At 50.3% G+C, this 18,525-nt stretch overlaps 1 protein-coding gene across 8 annotated transcripts in view; it reads left to right on the top strand.

The window, feature by feature from the left end:
• The window catches only part of TNRC6A (trinucleotide repeat containing adaptor 6A), a 96,713-nt gene extending 81,711 nt beyond the window's left edge, over positions 1–15,002 (top strand). For 6 of the 8 annotated variants that reach the window (XM_039234405.1, XM_039234399.1, XM_039234401.1 and 3 more), the window contains 7 exons: positions 5,645–5,803; positions 6,424–6,564; positions 8,156–8,263; positions 9,400–9,621; positions 11,581–11,651; positions 12,343–12,482; positions 12,886–15,002. In XM_039234405.1, coding sequence (XP_039090336.1) covers positions 5,645–5,803; positions 6,424–6,564; positions 8,156–8,263; positions 9,400–9,621; positions 11,581–11,651; positions 12,343–12,482; positions 12,886–13,261 — 1,217 coding nt within the window. In that variant the 3' untranslated portion in view covers positions 13,262–15,002. Of the gene's footprint in view, positions 1–5,644; positions 5,804–6,423; positions 6,565–8,155; positions 8,264–9,399; positions 9,622–11,580; positions 11,652–12,052; positions 12,180–12,342; positions 12,483–12,885 lie in introns of those variants that run through there. The other 2 variants (XR_005528777.1, XM_039234403.1) reach the window with 2 other exon arrangements.
• Positions 15,003–18,525: the final 3,523 nt, after the last annotated feature.

Consider the following 18,525-nt stretch of genomic DNA (forward strand, 5'->3'; position numbering starts at 1 on the left):
GACACTTGAAACTTAGTCGTTTTTGCTTTAAAAAAATTCTTCTGTTAGTAATAGAAATTACTTAATATTTTCATACTTCCTCACTCCCAGAATGTTCTCCTTGTCTGTACTTTAGCATGTGGCACAAATGGTAGTAACTAACCCACATCCAGTAGTCTTTGTTTCATAGGTATTATTTTGATATCTCCAGACATCTATTTTATCCCCTTAAAAATTAAGCCACCCGGGGGCGGGGGGGGGGGGGGGGCGGCGCCTGGGTGGCTCAGTCGGTTAAGTGTAGGACTTTGGCTCAAGTCATGATCTCACAGTTTGTGGGTTTGACCCCCACGTCGGGCTCTGTGCTGACAGCTAGCTCAGAGCTTGGAGCCTGTTTCAGATTCTCTCTCTCTCTCTCTCTCTCTCTCTCTCTCTCTCTGACCCTCCCCTGCTCATGCTGTCTCTCTCAGATATAAATAAAAAACATTAAAATAATTTTTTTGGGAAACAAAAAATAAAGGAATCTGTTTAAAAAAAAAAAAAAAGAATGGGGCACTGACTGGCTGGCTCAGTCAGTTACATGACTGACTCCTGAATTCAGCTCAGGTATGATCCCAGGGTTGTGGAATTGAGCCCCTCACTGGGCTTCAAGCTAAGTGCGGAGCCTACTTAAGATATTCATTCTCTCTTTCTCTCTCTCTTCCCCCTCCCTCCACCCTGTACCTTACCCCCTCTCCCCTGCACAGGTGTTCTCTCCTTCTCTCTAAAATAAAAAAAAAAATTTAAGAATCAAGAATGTTTGATCCGATGTATTTTGTTTGGTTGCTTTGACTCTTTCTTTGTTGTTGCATTTTTTCCTTTGTAAAATTGATTTCAGAACTACATCTTGACCTGGTTGTGGTTTTGGTCTTCAGCTCCAGAAAGACAGTTTGATATCTGTATGTGAGAGCCTGCTAAATTTTGAGTGTTGGCTTTTTAAAAAAGCTTTTCAGTCTGTGTAAAGAAGTGCTCTTTCTTTCACTACTCACCTCCCGTTCCTCACACTGTCACATCCCCCCTCGCGGGGCTGTTGCTTCCTAGTCGGTGGCTCATCCTGCTGGGCCTCTCTCCCGGCAGAGACTTAGAATCGTCTTGTTTGCTGCCTTTGTTTTCCTTTTTCCTTCTATTAAAAAAAGAGAGGGGAATGTTAATCACAATATTCCCGTTATTAATAGTTCGCTGTGGTTTCCCTTTTCCCTTACAATAAAATTCACATCTCGCTGTGTGCAGGGGTGTCCCGACAGCTGCCAGTCTGCCGGCACGTTGTGCTTTGTTAGACCCTCACTATTTTGAAACTATCTTTTCCGACATCCGTGTAAACATTCAGAAAACTTCATGTACAGATTCGGACTTGTGGCATGTCTTTGGGAATAAAGAGGTGTGATGGCCCAAGCTCCAGAGCAGTGAGCACGCGGAGCGGAGGAGCACCTGCCCGTGCGCCCACTGCCGCGCCCCGGGTCTCCTCTGCACAGTCTCTGGTGGCGGCCTCCGCCATCTGCCTTTGCTTACCTGGGAGTGTGGTTTGCTCCGTTTCTCTTCTCTCTCCCCTCACACCTGTGCCCTCCCCTCCATGGGTGGGGAGAGATTTTCCTCTAGTCCCTAACCAGAGACATCGTGCCTCATAGTCATGCTTTTGTGTGGGGAAGGGCCGTGGGGTTTTCCCTGCAGCCAGCCTCCCCTGCTCCTTTATAACCCTGAGTTCCCTGTTGTGGTGAAGAGGGGCTGTTGTCCCCTTGCAGGGGAGCAGTGTGGAGACCATTTTTAAGGGGGAGCGATGTGATGGTAGCATCAGGCTCTTGTCCTGGGCTGAGCCTGGGGAAGGGAGTGGCCTGTGGGGAAGGCCTTGGCCGGCATTGGCCTTGGCCGGCATTGACCGCTTGCAACACTGTCAGAGGTGGGTTCTCTGTTTATCACTGTAGAGAGCTAGTAATAAGTTACTTGTGGAGCAGAGAGGAAAGGGCGAATCCAGAAGACCTGTGTCACAGGTTCCCAAGACCACTTGCAAGGTCACTGGTTTGCCAGAAGAATGGACAGAACTCAGGAAAGCTGTAATATTCATGGTTATGGTTTGTTACAGCAAAAGAATACAGATGAAGTCAGCAAGGGAGAAAGGCGCATAGGGCAGAGTCCAGGAGAAGTTTCCTGTTGTCCTCTCCCAGTGAAGTTCCACGGACTTCATTCTCCAGCCACGATGTGTGAAACCATGGACAAAGTATTGGCGTCCCGAGAGGCTCATCCAAACCTTGGTGTCCGGGGTTTTTATTGGGGGTCAGTCATACAGGCAGTAGCACCTGCATGAGCGTGCTACTCAGGTAGCACCAACCCCCTGCAGACCTCTCAGAGATCTGATAAGAACACTGGGTGACCCAGGTCTCGGGCACACAAAAGGCCATGTTCACCGTGAGTCACGCTGTTACCATAAACTCTCTGGCTTGGCTGAGGCCCAGGCTGTGCTGTGGGCTTGGAGGAGCCAGAAGTGGTGGAGGGCCAGTCTTGAAGCTCTCTGTAATGTGTTCTCTGGGCCCACTGTCCTAACTCTTTACTGCACGCCCACCTTCCAGAGTAAGAAAAGCCAGAGTTGTTAAGCGAAGTAGGGTGGAACGGAGGCAAAGGACATCAGACTGGGAAATTGTGCATCATGGAAAGGGTGGACTAGGTTATCTGTGATGCTTTATGGTCCTGAGATCCTGCAACTAGAAGGCAGTCTATAAAATCTTTTCCCCTCATCAGCACCCAGCACGTTGTTCTGAGGTGGGGGGTACATATATAGAAGGATATTTATTTCCGCCTTGGGGTGGAGGGCGGTAGGGGAAGGATTCTGGAAGGAAGGTTGTGATCTCTTTAGCTGAGATATGAAAGATGACAGGAGTTAACCAATCAGAGGTGATGAGAGGGGCACCCAGGGGCGGTGGGTGGATGCCTTGTACAGAGTATTACCCCCTGTGTAATGCAGAACTGTTGGAGAGGGTTAAGCCAGGCATTGGCATGATTTGTGTTTGGCATTACTCTGGCTGCTTTGTGGAGACCCGGGACTGGAGGTGGACGCGGAGATCAGCGGGGCAACTAATATGCCTGATCCACAGCTTAGCCAGACAGGGGGCGACTATAGCCTGACCCAGTGTAGTCATTGTTCAAGAGCTCTAGGATCATTTCACAGTATTTACGAGCATCAAGTTCTTACGTTTTGCACTTGAAACTAATACAGTGTTATGTGTCAGCTGTATCTCGGAATTTCTTGAAGACGAGATTAAACCAGTTATAAAGACATCCACTGAAACAAATATATAAGCCTGCCATATTTTCAGAAAAGAGAGAAAATATACCATATTTTTAGAGTTTTTAAGGAATCAGTAAAGAAATCGGGGCTCCTTGGTGGCTTAATCAGTTATGCATCCGACTCATGAATTCAGCTCAGGTCATGATCTCACAGTTCATGAATTTGAGCCCGAAATTTGGGCCCTATGCTGAGAGCACAGAGCTTGCTTGGGATTCTCTCCTCTCCCCCTCTGCCCCTGCCTGCTCTCATTGTCATATCCTCTCTCTCAAAATAAATCAATAAACTTAAAAAGAATCTGTAAAGAAATAGAAGGCATCATATAAAATGTATGTAAAATTGAGAAGCATAAATGAGCCAAACTAATTTATTAAGATAAATTCAGATTGAAACATAAAGCAAAATCCAACTCTTCACACAAGGGACCCAAAACAAAATAATTCAGAAACCATTGCCACCCGGGGGCTCTTGGGTGGCTCAGTTGGTTGAGCTTCCAGTTCTTGGTTTTGGCTGAGATCATGATCCCATGGTCCATGGGATCGAGCCCCAAGTTGGGCTGAGATTGGAGCCTGTTTGGGATTCTCTCTCTCCCTCTTCCCTCTGCCCTGCCTGCCCCACTCTCTCAGGGGCGTGTGCTCGCTCACACGCACTCTCTCTCTCAAAAATAAATCGTTGCGGTTGTAGGGGAAAAAAAAAACCTATAGGAAGCAGAATTGGTAGGACTTGGTGATGTAAGAAAGAGGGAGGGCAGCCAGGGAGCCTCTCTGCTTCCTAACCTGAGCAGCATCAAGTCTGTCCCTTGGGTTAACATGTTTGTGACATTTGGTCCTCTCCATTGGAGTTTTATCTTGAAACTTTATTTGACTAAACTTGGCCTAAAGGTCAGTTTGCTAATTTGTGAACCTTAGACTGATGATTATCAGAAATGGAAGGTGAAATCGCCATGTGGTAGAAAGAACATTGAACCCTAAATCAAACAGACCTCAATTCTAAGTTGCATTTGCCACTCAGTGGCATATCACATTTGGAGTTTTTCTTAAGAGCGGAATGGTAGTTGACGTGATGGCAGAATGGCAAAATAGTCACAGACCCGGGATTTGAGACCTAGCTCTGCTACTTACTAGCTGCTGGCAGGCGACTAACCGCTACCTGCTAAACAGGAGTATAATAATACCTCCTACGGTGGTTGGAGGATGAATAAGGCAGCGCCTCAAGCACGTAAGCACTAGAACAGGGTGAGGCACAAAGTGCCCGGGCAGTATTGGCCTTCCTCGTGGTCACCGTCCGCGCACCCCATCCCTAAGGCACAGCGTGTCTGTAGCGACCTCCCACTGTGCTTGCTGCACCTGCACCTGCCAGCTGCGCAGTCTCACGTCCCATTTTCCGCACCTTCTCCGTGAAGTGATTGATAGAAGGTAATTGGGGGCACCTGCCTGGCACAGTCGGTTATGCGTCCAGTTTCGGCTCGGGTCATTATCTTGCAGTTCATCTGTTCAAGCTCCGTGTCAGGCTATGTGCTGACAGCCCAGAGCCTGCTTCTGATTCTCCCTCTCCCTCTCCCTCTCCCTCTCCCTCTCCCTCTCCCTCTCCCTCTCCCTCTCCCTCTCTGTCTCTCAAAAAAACAAAGGTTAAAAAATTTTTTTTTAACAAAACAAAACAAACATCACTGTGGAGAATAAATCACCAGGAAACAAGTGGCCATTTCTAGGTGAGCATAAATTATCTTTTTATGGGATTTCACACTCAATTTTGATAATAGATATCTTCACTGATGCAGCATAGTCCCAAGGGGTGTGTATAGGTAGAAATGTAAACATCCTGATAAAAAAGAGTATTTGTCTTCTTTACATACATAGCAATCTCGATTCTCGGGCACACCTCTTCGCCACTCAACAGTGTTTTCTACTGTCATTTTTCCTTTACCACAGGTCCTTTTCATCCCTCTGTCGCTCCTCATCACCCCCCCCCCACACACACACACACACACCTCCCGGACAAAGACTTCCCTGTGCTGCTTCTCCATTTAGGCCAAGACACCGGTCTTTCAGTGATTTGAAAATAAGTGTGTACTTGTACTCGGATCACTTGTTGGTGGCTGTGGTCCTTATTATCCTTCTTGAAACAATTCACAGTGATGATTTTCAGATCTCAGTGTTCGGTGTGTGAAGAGTGGCTGAAGTCTGGAAAGTGCACAGCTTTGTTTTCTCTCAGCCTTTTCACGGGGGCTGCAGAACGCAACTTGGAACCCGCAGGTCTTTGCCAGAGTTCACTTCCTGTTGGAGAAACTACAAGAAATAAATTCACTTGTATATTTTGCCTCATATTCACTGTCTTGTCCTGTTTCTCTCTCTGCAGGTGCTATTTCAAGTGGTTTCAGGCTGGAAGAGTCTCCATTTGTTCCCTATGACTTTATGAACAGCAGTACTTCTCCAGCCAGTCCTCCGGGTTCAATAGGAGATGGCTGGCCACGTGCCAAATCGCCTAACGGCTCTAGCAGTGTTAACTGGCCACCAGGTAGATGCTGCCAGCTCCCCGTTAAGGTTGCATTGCCTCTAGAGGTTCTAGTGCTGTAGCCCAGTTCTGGGGGATTGGACTCTCTGCCAAGGGTGGGAAGGACGCGGCTACGACGTGTGGAAAGCTAAGCACCAGGTCTCGGGCCAGCAAGTGGGTCTGGCCCGTTACCAGGGCCTCTGTTCTCCCGGCGGTGAGAGTGGGCCCGTCCCGTGGGCAGCGTGAGGAACAACAAAACCTCCATTCGTTGTTCCTTTTCACCTGTCAGGGGGCCGACCCACTTGTCCGTGTTCCGTGTGCGCTAGGGAGTCACCAGAGATGCTCTTAGAGCCTTCTGTTCTATTTGTGTTGCTGTGACTTGTGATTTAGTAAAGTGCTTTAAACTGTTACTGTTTAAAAATATGCGCACGCAGAGAAATTATTTCACTTGCAAAAACGTGCAAGTTATTTGTAAGCAGCAGCTTACGTTACACTAACTATGGTACTGAGTCAGCCTCTTAGTGTGCTAGTGTTAACTGGAAAATACTGGAGAATTGCATGGACTTCAGGAATAAGTTCTGGATATTTAATGGATTTTTAAGTGATGAATAAGTCTGAACTAATTTTAAGTTTTTCATTCCCAGAATTTCGCCCTGGTGAACCATGGAAAGGTTATCCAAACATTGACCCTGAAACTGACCCTTACGTCACTCCTGGCAGTGTCATAAACAATCTTTCAATTAATACTGTGCGGGAAGTTGACCACCTCAGGGACAGGAACAGTGGTACGTAGGCGGCACAAGTCAATTTCTGAATGATGCTGGACGATACGATTTAAGAATGGTCCAAAGCAGATGTGAGGTTTTCAGCACATCACGGTACCTGACATCCAAGGGAATAGTGAAGATAGAGAATTCTCCATTTTCCCAGAGGTGACTTTTTGCCACTTTAGAAATGATGGGGATTTATCATCATGGCACAGTGAACATGTATATTCACTGCATTAGTTAACGCAAAGGACCGACACACCATTTGATCCGGTATTTGTAGTAACAGGCACAAGTTGTTACCTGCTTTATGTGTGGTTTCAGTGTTGAGATTAGGAAATGGGTGTTTCTTTTTTTCTTTTTTTTTTTTTTTATTTCTGAGCGAGAGAGCGAGCGAGCGAGCAGGGGAGCGTCAGAGAGGGAGACACAGAATCCGAAAACAGGCCCTGAGCTGTCAGCACAGAGCCCGACGCGGGGCTCAAACCCATGAGCCTTGAGATCATGACCTGAGACGAAGTCGGACACATAAGCGATGAGCCACCCAGGCACCCAGGGTGTTTCTTTTTATAAAAGATTTTGTCGCTAGTTGTTTACGCAGTCCAAGTGTTAAAGGACTTTTGTGGGAAGAAGCAATTTTGCTTTCCATGTTTCTCCAGAGGTGAACAGTAAGCCCAAGTTAAGGGTCCCTCTGGCCCAGACACACTTTCTAATGGGGTATCAAGGAATCTCCTCCCACTGCCCCCCATGCGGTGGCTCTTGAGCCCACTTGCAGTACCCCTGCATGCGCCTGGAGGAAGGTGAATGCAGTGAGGGAGAGTGTTTTCTGCTTCTGAGGCCTGTACCCTCTTCTTCCGCTAGATAGTCCATAATAAATAAAATGTAAAGCAGTCAGCGTTTTGCAGTAAACCTGTCATTCATGAACAGGTGTTGGCCACATCACAGAGGTAAGGATGGAATCCCCCTCGTTGTAAATGGCTGATTTAGGCGGCTCTGTAGAAGTAGGGGACGCACCCCGTGCTTTCCCAGAGGAAAGCGGGAACAGAGCCAAGCGTCGAGACTCCTAGCCTTGTATGTGGTTAGTGGAAGAATCTGGTGGCTTGCAGAAATGGGCTTCTTTTTGTATAAGATCTTTAGTCAGGAGAGGAGTTAGGTGTTAGAAGTACACCATTGAGGACTTTGAGTGGCAGACTTGTGGTTGCAGACAGGTGGGCTGGTGGCGGTGAGCGAGAAGCCAGGTGGGAGCTGTCGCAGGGACTGGGGTCCTGGGGGCTGTGCTGAGAAGTCCCTGGAGCTGAGATGGGGTGGGGGGGAGGGTTGGGGGCAGGAGGAGCAAGCCCTCCTGGGGCAGGGACCACTGTCTCAGAGCGTTGCCATGGCCTGCCCACACAGTCGGGGCTGAGAACCGGGCGGAGGAGGGGAGCCACGTCTCTGAACCTTGGTCAGGACGATGAGCGGGAAGGAAGGTGCGGTCGTGGGCACCGGCCCCCAGCGTCCCTCTTCCTTTCTTGGGCCGTGCCGTCGCGTTGCAGCCCCAGCGGGCGCTTGTGCTGCTGCTCAGGCACGCATCGCTTGCTCTGGGGGTGACTGACTGGGCTCTTCCCCCACGTAGGGTCATCCTCATCCTTGAACACCACGCTGCCTTCAACTAGTGCCTGGTCATCCATTCGTGCCTCCAACTACAACGTTCCCCTCAGCAGTACAGCACAAAGCACTTCAGGTGGGCTCGGCCGGGGCTCTCGTTGGGGGCCCTCTCGCTCCTTTTTGTCGGAAGGCTTTTCGGGGAGGGAGAAGAGTATATTTCCGAGCCTGGGAAAGTGCTTGTAACCACATTGATCCCTATTTCAAATGGACTGTACCCAGCAGCCGTTTCCAAACAGTCCTCTCCCTCTTGGCTGAGAGCCAGCTCACTAAGTGTGCTTTCGTTCAAAGCACTTGTCCAGCAGAGAAGCATTTATTTTTGTAATTTCTAATCCTTCGCAGACTGATGCTTTTGTAAAGTACAGGCAGCCTGAACTTGGAATTGCCGGAAAAGTGCTCACGTGCTAGGGAGTTGCGGCAGTGTCACACTGTGGTCGGTTTACCCCCGCTTGCTCTGAACTTCTGTACTCGGCTGTCACACGCCAGTAGGAGACTGCTGTGACCGGTCTTGCTACCTCACTCGGAGTTACATTGACTTGACTTAGAGACCGTTTTACGAACCGAGTAGGAAAATGGTAGACAGCGACAGAAGTTACACAGTTCTCCGTCCACTTGCTCCCCTCGTGTGGTTTAGCATTATTTTGAAATAGTTTACTGTGTGCCTCATCCCACACACCCCCATCGCCAAGAGGCCACACGCGTCAGGAAGTGAGTTTGCTTGCTTTTTTTTTTTTTTTTTTTAAAGCCAGACAGGCCTAGGTTTGAGTCCTGGCCGTGCGTGGGGCCCATAGGCAAGTTGTTAACCTCTGTGCTCCCGGGTAGAGCGCGTCAGGACCAGAGCTGGCCCGCACCAAGTGCCCAGCAGCCCGGCGCTGGGCGCAGACAGGCCCCCCTCCGTAAACCGCCTGACTACTGTCATGGTCCTTTTTTCCGTGTGTAAAGCAGAGGGCTCTAAAATGTACTTAACGACCTATGTTCACACGTCTTGAAATTATTAATAATAACAGACGAATGGTCTGAGTTGTTCTGAGTCAAAGGTGCAGTTTCTTTTGATTTTTGTGGGGGTTTTTTGGCAGTTTAGTTTGATTTGGGGATTTTAAAGTCTTTTTCATTGGTTTGCTTTTCGTGGGAGAATGGGTGCTATCAGTATTTAAATTTTCTCTTTTCTGAAAATATTCTCTTCCCTCTCCCCTCTGTGTTTTTTCCTGTGAGTAGCCAGAAATAGTGATTCCAAATTGACATGGTCTCCTGGTTCAGTTACAAACACCTCTCTGGCTCATGAGCTGTGGAAGGTCCCTTTACCACCTAAAAACATCACTGCTCCGTCCCGCCCACCTCCGGGACTGACTGGTCAGAAGCCACCCTTGTCTACGTGGGATAACTCTCCCCTTCGTGTAGGTGGAGGATGGGGAAATTCTGACGCCAGGTATACCCCAGGTAAGATGAGCGACTTGTGCAAGATGGTGCCTTTCGTGTGCTTTAGCTGCTGAGCAGGAACAGCCCTAGCAGTTGAGTTTCACAGAGACCTAGGTAGCGCGCTATCGCGTTACCCTCTGTGGAGCAGGATTAGGACTTGAATAAACATGCGCTTCCCCGCATGTTTTGCCATCTGCAAAATTGCCATCTGTGATTTCTACTCAGGACTCTTAAATTTTACTTTAAATTGTGCCCGGCTTGCTTAAGAACATTTACCCAAACACACACAGCCGTCAGTGGTTCAGGGAATGGGCATCACCTCTCTTTGAGAAGCTCCTCGGGAGCACATCTGAAACCTGCTGATCGCCACCTCCTCGCGGACGAGCGCCATGTCACGAAGAGAGGCCCGCGGGGCAGAAGCAGCCCGCCTGGGCCTGTGCCTGGGGGGACCTGAACATTTACTCTTTCCGCAGGGGCACTCGGGGGTGGGAGGTGGTGCTGGGAATTAGCCACGCGGGGCCGGCAGGTACAGGGCAGCCTGTCCCGGGGCACCGCCACCCGCGTCTCCCCTCCTCCCTACCCCTAGCACTGGATTTGGACTGGCGTTGTGTACACACACACACACACACACACCAGCTGTGTACCAGTCGTTCCAGTCTTCACTCTCTTCTCCCCAGTCCCAGAGCCATACCTTCTCGTTTCTAGGCTGAAAATAATAGTAAGACCTCCCAGTGATTTCTGATGTTTACACACGCAATTGGCTGAAAGGAAGCTTGGCAGTGTTTTATTTGGGGGGAGCCACAGAAGGTGGAGTTTTAGTTACATGAAAACAACACTTGAATGTGTTCTAAGCTGCTAAATGCAGATGGTTGTCGTTGGTGTCCGGTGTGTGAGTGGATCTTTCAGGCCGCAGGCAAGTCTGGGTGCCGCCAGGTGGCTGGTGGTGGTGCCTAGGGAGGGGGGTGATGAAAGTGAAAGTGGCCCAGGACCCGCCTTGCCCCGCCCCAGGCAGAAGCGGGAATGTCTGGCGATTGCAGGCTTTCTCTTTTTAGTTGAAGTGCAGCTGACACAGAGCATGTGGGGACTCCAGGCGCAGGATGTGTGACGCAGCGAGTCTGCACATCACCCTGTGCTCGCCACCAGTGCAGCGACTGTCCCCGATGCCGTGTCTTTCCCTCCTGTGCCTTATTCGTCCCCGAGCTGAAGCCTGTGCCTCCCTCCCCCCGCCCCCACGCTGCCCATCTCCACCCCTTGCCACGGCAGCATCGGTGTGGTCTCTGTATGTATAGCTCTCATTCTGCCTTGTCTGTTCGCTTGTTTTACATTCTGTATCTGGGGGAAATCACACAGCGTTCGTCTTTCTCTGTGTGACGTGTTTCACTAAGCGTTACACTCTGTCGGTCCAGCCGTGTTGTTGCCATCCGTGGCAAGACCTCGTCCTTTTTGGTGGCTGAGTAACACTCCATTGTGTGAGTAATACTCCACATCTTCCTGATCCATCACCTATGGATGGACACCGACTGCAGGCTTCTAAGTCCCCCGAGAGCGTCGCACTCTGTGAGACAGGCATGCAGAGTCATGGAATGATACCTGAGAGCATCACAAGCTGAGGCCTTTCCCCAGAGAGTGCCATTTTGAGGTAGTTTTAGCGTTATTATTGAAATGATCGCAAAGGGATCTGGCCTTCTGTGGCTCCCCCGCCTGCTGTGTGATGGGTTGGGGGCTGTCTGAGTTCACTGTCCCCAGGGGCAGAGCCACCTGCCCCAGGAAGTCAAGCCTGGTCAGAGCTGGGGTGAACTGGCCTTCACGCCTCGGGGGTGGGTGCCCCGGGTACAAGGGCAGGTAAGTAAGAGGGAATGGACGTGCATCGCGGGCCCAGGTGATGCTCCTGCACAGCTGTCGTCTGACTGGGATGTGTGTGTCCTAAAGGACATTCAGGCCACAGCCTTGGAAAGCTGACTTGCCCTTTTTTGTCCTTAGGTTCCAGCTGGGGTGAGAGCAGCTCAGGGAGAATAACAAATTGGCTTGTTCTAAAGAACCTTACACCTCAGGTAAGAGCGCGGGGCGACCTGGCTGGTGGGCACAGCCAGCTAGCGCAGGAGCAGAGGGGCCCAGCCTGGCTGGAGAGGAGGGTCTGCCCAGCCCCGCTGAGTGCGACGAGGCAGACGGCAAGGCCGAGCAGAGGACACAACCGGGGAGGTCTTCGGGTACCTCAGGCAGGGTGCGGTCCGACCTCATGTTTTTACACTGTAAAGTGTGCACAGGCGCCAACCCGAATACAGCTCCCTGGGGTCTGCGTCTTGGTGAGGGCATTCAGATCGGTGTGTGCAGGTGGTCCCCGTACCGCACCTGAGAAGCCCTGGGCCGCCCTTTCAGACTAGAACATTTCCTTAGTCCCCGGACCACCTCCTCCAGAGGCTGGATGTTAAGAGCCCACCCCCTCCTCTCCCAGGGAGCAGTGCCTTGATGAATCCTGTCCTCAGGGCAGGGAAGAGAGAAGACATGAAGCCACAGCAGGGGCATGGCTAACTAAGGAAGTGGGGATCTGGGGAGTGTCCAGGAGTCTAGAGGCCACAGAGGTATGGCTCTGGGACCAGTGGAGGTGGGGAGGGGGGCACTGTACCCCATCGCAGCAGTGAGCCCCAGTGAAGAGTGGTAGCAGGAGAGAGAGGAGCAGAGTCCCAGCCTGGGACAGCCTCCCCGGATGGTCTGACGGGCGGTTCGCCACACTCTGTTTCCTAGATCGATGGCTCAACTCTGCGTACTCTGTGCATGCAGCATGGCCCACTGATAACATTCCACCTGAACCTCCCACATGGAAACGCTTTGGTCCGTTACAGTTCAAAAGAAGAGGTAGTGAAGGCACAAAAGTCTCTGCACATGTAAGTTCCGGTCGGTGCAGGACACCCGGAAAGTGTCCTCCTGATGGAGAGTTTCGGGTTCCCTGTGTGTGAGAGCACAGCCGGGGTGACGCTGTGTGGCACCTCCGGGCCCGCGCGCAGGGCCCCACGGGGAGAGCACCTCGCAGGGCGGCGGCCTCGCTGTGTCTTGGGTCCCCAGGTCAGTACTCAACAGGCGAAGCAGCGCCCGTCAGAATGGCCCCCCAAATGTCTTAAATCGCCTGTAGGAGACCAAAGCCTTGATGCTGATGGCACGACCACACTCTCAGGGCAGATTGAGCCCTGGGCAGCCGGTCTCTCCCCGCCTCGCCTGGCCCTTGCCTCCCTGGAGTCGGACCCCGAGGTGCGCTGAGTTTTCACGGCGCCCCGTGTCTCTCCCCTGCAGGTGTGTACTGGGGAACACTACTATTCTTGCTGAGTTTGCCAGTGAAGAGGAGATCAGCCGTTTCTTTGCACAAAGTCAGTCTCTGACCCCTTCTCCCGGCTGGCAGTCTCTCGGGTCCAGCCAGAGCCGGCTGGGCTCCCTCGACTGTTCGCACTCGTTCTCCAGCCGGACCGATCTCAATCACTGGAATGGTGCTGGGCTGTCGGGAACGAGCTGTGGAGACTTTCACGGCACTTCACTCTGGGGGGCCCCTCATTATTCCACAAGCCTGTGGGGGCCTCCCAGCAGCAGCGACCCCCGGGGAATGAGCAGCCCGTCCCCCATTAATGCTTTTCTTTCTGTTGACCACCTGGGTGGGGGTGGAGAGTCCATGTAGCGCGTAGACGCAGACTCATGAACTGTGACCTCAGACGCGAGAGAAAGGAGCACTAAGTTGGGCTCGCCGCCTGCAGCCAGGGGCCACCTGTGGGAACAGCTATTCTCTGCACATTTTCCACTTTGTTTTCCCTGAAACATATCAGTTTGAATACTTGAATCATGCAGGCCAATATTATAATGTGAAAAGGTATCTATCTATTTACACTCCCAAATAGCGCCATACATGCTGGACCGTATAGAATGAGCTCACTTGTGTATAGTCATCATGTTTAGCCTTTGGGTTTGTTGTTTTCTCCTTTCCTGTCCCCCCCTCCCCCCAATCCCTTACCCGTTTTCCTTTTCCTCCCCCGCCCCTTTTTCTTTTTTTTCTTTTTTTTTTTTTGCAAAACCATTTTTTTGGGCTGATAATGTATGAGCTTTTAACTTTGCACTGAATGATGTTCTCTCCGTCTAATCGGCAATATGGGGGGGGCAGCTGTTCCAGTGTAAATGTTTACTCAAGGATGTTCTTAAAAGGTGTGCGCTCTCTACTATGCCTTGATGTTTGCCTACCTTATTGTGGTGTCGTGGAGTTTGAAACATCGAGTTCTGATGCTGACTTAGGACTGTAAACGAAAGTATTGCACCAGTGTTTTCATGTTCTAAAACTAAAGAATTTCGCTCTGCAGTTTGAAAAACTGTGGCCACAGCTGTGACTTGCAGCCCGCCTGCCACCCAGGGCGGGCCCTGCACTTTGAATAGGCTTTCCATTTTGTTTTGAAGGTTCCCACGTTGAACCTTCTTGTTTACAGATTTTTTTTGTTTGTTTTTTGAGAAAAAAAAATGTTTACTCTTCCATCATTTAAAAAAAATGTAAAAGACAAAAAAAATGGAGGATGATTTACAAGATGCTTTCTATCTCTGGGAAAAAGGAGCAGCATTTGGCCATGTTCTTTTGTTTTTCTATTCCTGTCCTAAATCGAAGAGCATGGTTCTCAGGAAAACCAGTTCCCCAGTTAGGAAAAAATAAAAAAATTAAAAAAAAAAACTCCTTGTAGTTTCTTATAGGAAAAAAAAGAAAATCCTGACTTTTAGCACTGATACTACACATTGCTCTGTTAAAGAATTTTCTCTGCCAAAAATAAAAAAAAAACAAAAAACGAAAAACAAAAAAAAAAACGCTTGAAGCTGGAGTCGACATTCTGCTTTCAGATGCTGTCTTTTTATTAGTGAGTGATGATGGTTTGCTAATAATCAATAGGTGATAATTTTTTTGTAATCCCATCAAGTGGCTCTCTCTTTGTTTCTGCTCTCTTGTGACTGTGTTAATGTTGAACTGTTGTACCTTAAAGCCGAAAATCAGTAACTATGCATACTGTAGCCAAGGTATTGGGCTCACAGAATTGTTTGTTGTATAAAGAAGATTTTAAATGTTGTTGCAAACTAACGAGTTACACCGTTTTTAAACTTCCTTTCTCTCCTTGCCCCCCCCCACCTTTTTTTGCCCACAAATGGTATTATAATGCTTGCTTAGTCAAAGAAGACGGGCCAAACGAGGGTAAACATTTTAACAGCGCAGAATTTGCCATCATTTCATTGCCTTGATGCTAACTGTTTGTGTCCTAAGATGCAAAAGAAGTCAGTGGCTTTTAACTGTTTACAAATAGAATGTGATTGTAAAATGTACAGTTTGGTTGTGTTTGAATTATGAAATCCCTTCCAATATAATAAACCATGACTTTTTGGCTGCTCAACATTAATTGTCTCTTTTTTGTGAATTTATTTGTACGCCCTTTTTTTTACAATGAACGTTTCAACGTTGCTGTGTATGAGGGTCCTCAGAGAGCAACCGAGTAAAAACCTAAGCAAATATTTGAACCTTCTACCCGAACTTGTCCACAATTTCACCCTGAAATAATGTGAGAACAATGGGAAACTGTAGCTTGCTCCTTCCTACCCTCTTTGAGCATTTTTGGGATCTTGATGCTCAAAGCTCTTCTGTGACTTCATCTCCCCACCACGTGTGCCCACCTCAAGCCTCCGCAGGAGACCATTTGGAACATGAAGCTTAATGACTCGACAGCGTTCTAGTGTCACACTCTCATACCTCTGTTACGAAACAAGAAATGCCACCACCTGGACTGGCCTTTTCCTCCCCCCTTCACGGCCCTCTGTCCCGACCGCGGGCGCCCGGGGGCAAACCTGTGTGTGTGTTTCCATGTGTGACTCCACATCACCCTCCAGCTCGCCGGGTGTGCGCCGCCGCCGGACACCCTCCTATAAGCAAATGTCGTTCAGCGCATTCAGTGTATATTGACTTCCATACTGGTTTTTCCAAAAACCAAAGGTAGCTTTGAAAAACCACGTTTGGAAATGTTTGGAACGTTAAGCTGATTGACCTTTTGGGGCTTTGAGTAGTAAATATAATTGAATTCATAACTGCGTTAATTGTAATTGTTAACGTGTTTGGGAGTTTTTTGCGCTTGTTATGTGGAAAATAAAGTGTTTGATTTAAAAAATGAAAAAGTGGTTTCGATTTTTGCCTCGTCCTTCAGTTACTACAACACCATTCCCTGAGCGACCGTGTGGCTTCTCAGTCTTCCGGAACCCTCTGCCGCCCGGGCCTCAGCCCCACCTCTACGTTTTCCCCGCCGGCCCCACCCTGGCCCTACGACCTCAGTCGCTGCCTGCCGGGGTAACACGTCCAGCCATGGTTCCAAGTACAGCTCGCGACACCGCATGGCTCCCGCTCCCTGGACATACATTGGGCCACACGCCGGGTCCTGGACGTCCTGAGCGGCTCTGCTTTGCTGCTCTGGCTCTGCTGTCCCCAAGCAGGCCTGCCCGACAGTTCCCACCCCCCTTCAAGGATGGTCCTCGCCGACCTGGGCTTACGTACCATGCTCTCCGTCCCCAGCTCAGGCAGGCAGGCACCTCTGCCCTTCCCCCTGACCATGGCCACTTGCTACACAGTTGTCATCCCCTCTCTGACCGTTATCTCGGGGCTCTGGGCTGGGCCACACCGGCTGGTGAATGAGCTCTGGCTCACCTGTGGAAGCCACGTGCTCAAACACGTGGTAGGTGCCGAGTAAATACCGAAAGGTGTGACAGCTGTTCTCTGTTGACATTCGAGGACCAAAAATTGCAGTGGTGCCGCTCTGTTGAACTGGATGCACCAGGGAAGGTAGAGGTAAAGTTCTTGACAGGTGGGGTCAAATTCAGGTTAAAGGGCGTACAGGTAAGAGCCTGAAGACCGGTACTGGGGTGAAGGGAGCAGATGTGTAGATCAAGGACAAATGGAGGTCACACTGAGCAAGCTGGCTCACCGCTGGGGGGCGCCTGGGGGGCTTAGTCGGTTAAGTGTCCAACTTTTGCTTAGGTCATGATCTCGCGGTTCGTGGGTTCGAGCCCCGCGTCGGGCTCTGTGCTGACTGCCAGCTCAGAGCCTGGAGCCTGTTTCAGGGTCTGTGACTCCCTCTCTCTCTGACCCTCCCCTCCTCACGCTGTCTCTCTCTCTCTCTCTCTCTCTCTCTCCTAGAAATCAATAAAACATTAAAAAAAAATTGGCTCACTGTTGGGCTAAGACACCATTTCCCAAGGCACTGGCTCTGCTCCGTCTTCCCTCCTTCCACAGTCCTCCCTCTTCTCCAAAGCTTTGCTCTTCTGCGGAGCCCTTGATTTCAGGTGCAGGTGGCGGGGTCACAGGACAGGAGCCAGAATCACGACCCTAGTGAGCCTTAGGAGCCCCTTCTGGAGACCCCGCCTCTGGCCCGGCAGGCCTCCCTCCTAGCAGACATTTGCAAGGTCACGGGGAGGGGGGAAGAAGAGTAATGGAATCTTAAGGGTCCTCCACACACCCAGTGCTTTGAACATATTTTCTCACTTGACCTTCAGGGCACCCCAGCGCGGCCCTGGAACAGGGAATGAAGTCACAGCACAGCGGCCCCCCAACTCCCCACCAACACACCCCCAAAGTTAAGCAGAAGACGGAGATGTGCGTCTCCTTGGGCTTGGGGTGCACAGGTTTAAGCTCTGCATTTTAGGGTGAAAACCTCATGTGAATGTTTCATTCTGCATCGTCTGTGTTTCCATCTAGTGTTTGTAAAGCTCTGATGCTTGGGCAAGATAAGCCACCGCGAGGCCCCCAGGAGCCCCACTTTGAGAAGCAGGCTGGAGCCTCAGCTCAGGTTGGCTTGGGCGGCAGAGATGAGCTCCAGCAAAGGGGCAAGGGACTGACTCTGAGTCCAGGAGCCCCATCTACTCCTTGGAGATGCCCCTGTCCTGGCTGGCTGGCGGCCTATTAGGTAAGGGAGCACCCAGACCCTCAGGATGAGGACTCCGCTTTAGATAGTGAGGGAGGCTGTACTGCAGTCTCGCCAACTCACAGAAAAAGACAGAAAACAAACAAATCAAGCTCTAAATGCCCTGGGACCTGAGCAGTCTGTAGGCTGACTTCAACTCAGACCCCGTTACAGCATTACCACATCACTGAACCACCCTGGGTTTCCATTGACGTCATCTTTAAAACCAACTTTTTACTTTTTGGGGCACCTGGGTGGCTCAGTCGGTTAAGCGTCCAGCTTTGGCTCAGGTCATAATCTCATGGTTCGTGGGTTTGAGGCCTACATCAGGCTCTGTGCTGACAGCTAGCTCAGAGCCTGGAGCCTGTCTTCGGATTCTGTGTCTCCCTCTCTCTCTGATCCTCCCCTGCTCATGCTGTCTCTCTCTCTCTAAAATAAACATTTAAACATTTTAAAAATAAAAAATAAAACCAACTTTTTAACATTTATTTTTGAGAGGGACAGAGAGAGAGACAGCATGAGCAAGGGAGGGGTAGAGAGAGAGGGAGACACAGAATCGGAAGCAGGCTCCAGGCTTAGAGCGGTCAGCAAAGAGCCCAACGTGGGGCTTGAACCCATGAGATCCTGATCTGAGCAGAGGTCAGATGCTTAACTGACTGAGCCACCCAGGTGCCCCAAGCATCCAACTCTTGATTTTGGCTCAGATCGTGATCTCACAGTTTGGGAGTTCGAGCCCTGCATCCGGCTCTGCGCTGACAGCACAGAGCCTGCTAGGGATTCTCTCTCTCTCTCCCTGCACCTCCCCTGCTCCTGCTCATTCTCTCCCCCCACCCAACGTAAATAAGTAAAACATTATTTAAAAGCTTAAAAAAAATTGCGGCGTCTGGGTGGCTCAGTCGGCTAAGCATCCGACTTCGGCTCAGGTCATGATCTCACAGTTCGTGGGTTCGAGCCCCCGCGTCAGGCTGTGTGCTGACAGCCA

Source organism: Hyaena hyaena, unplaced genomic scaffold, assembly GCF_003009895.1.
Source record: "Hyaena hyaena isolate Hyena2069 unplaced genomic scaffold, ASM300989v1 scaffold_88, whole genome shotgun sequence".
Classification (NCBI taxonomy): Eukaryota; Metazoa; Chordata; class Mammalia; order Carnivora; family Hyaenidae; genus Hyaena; species Hyaena hyaena.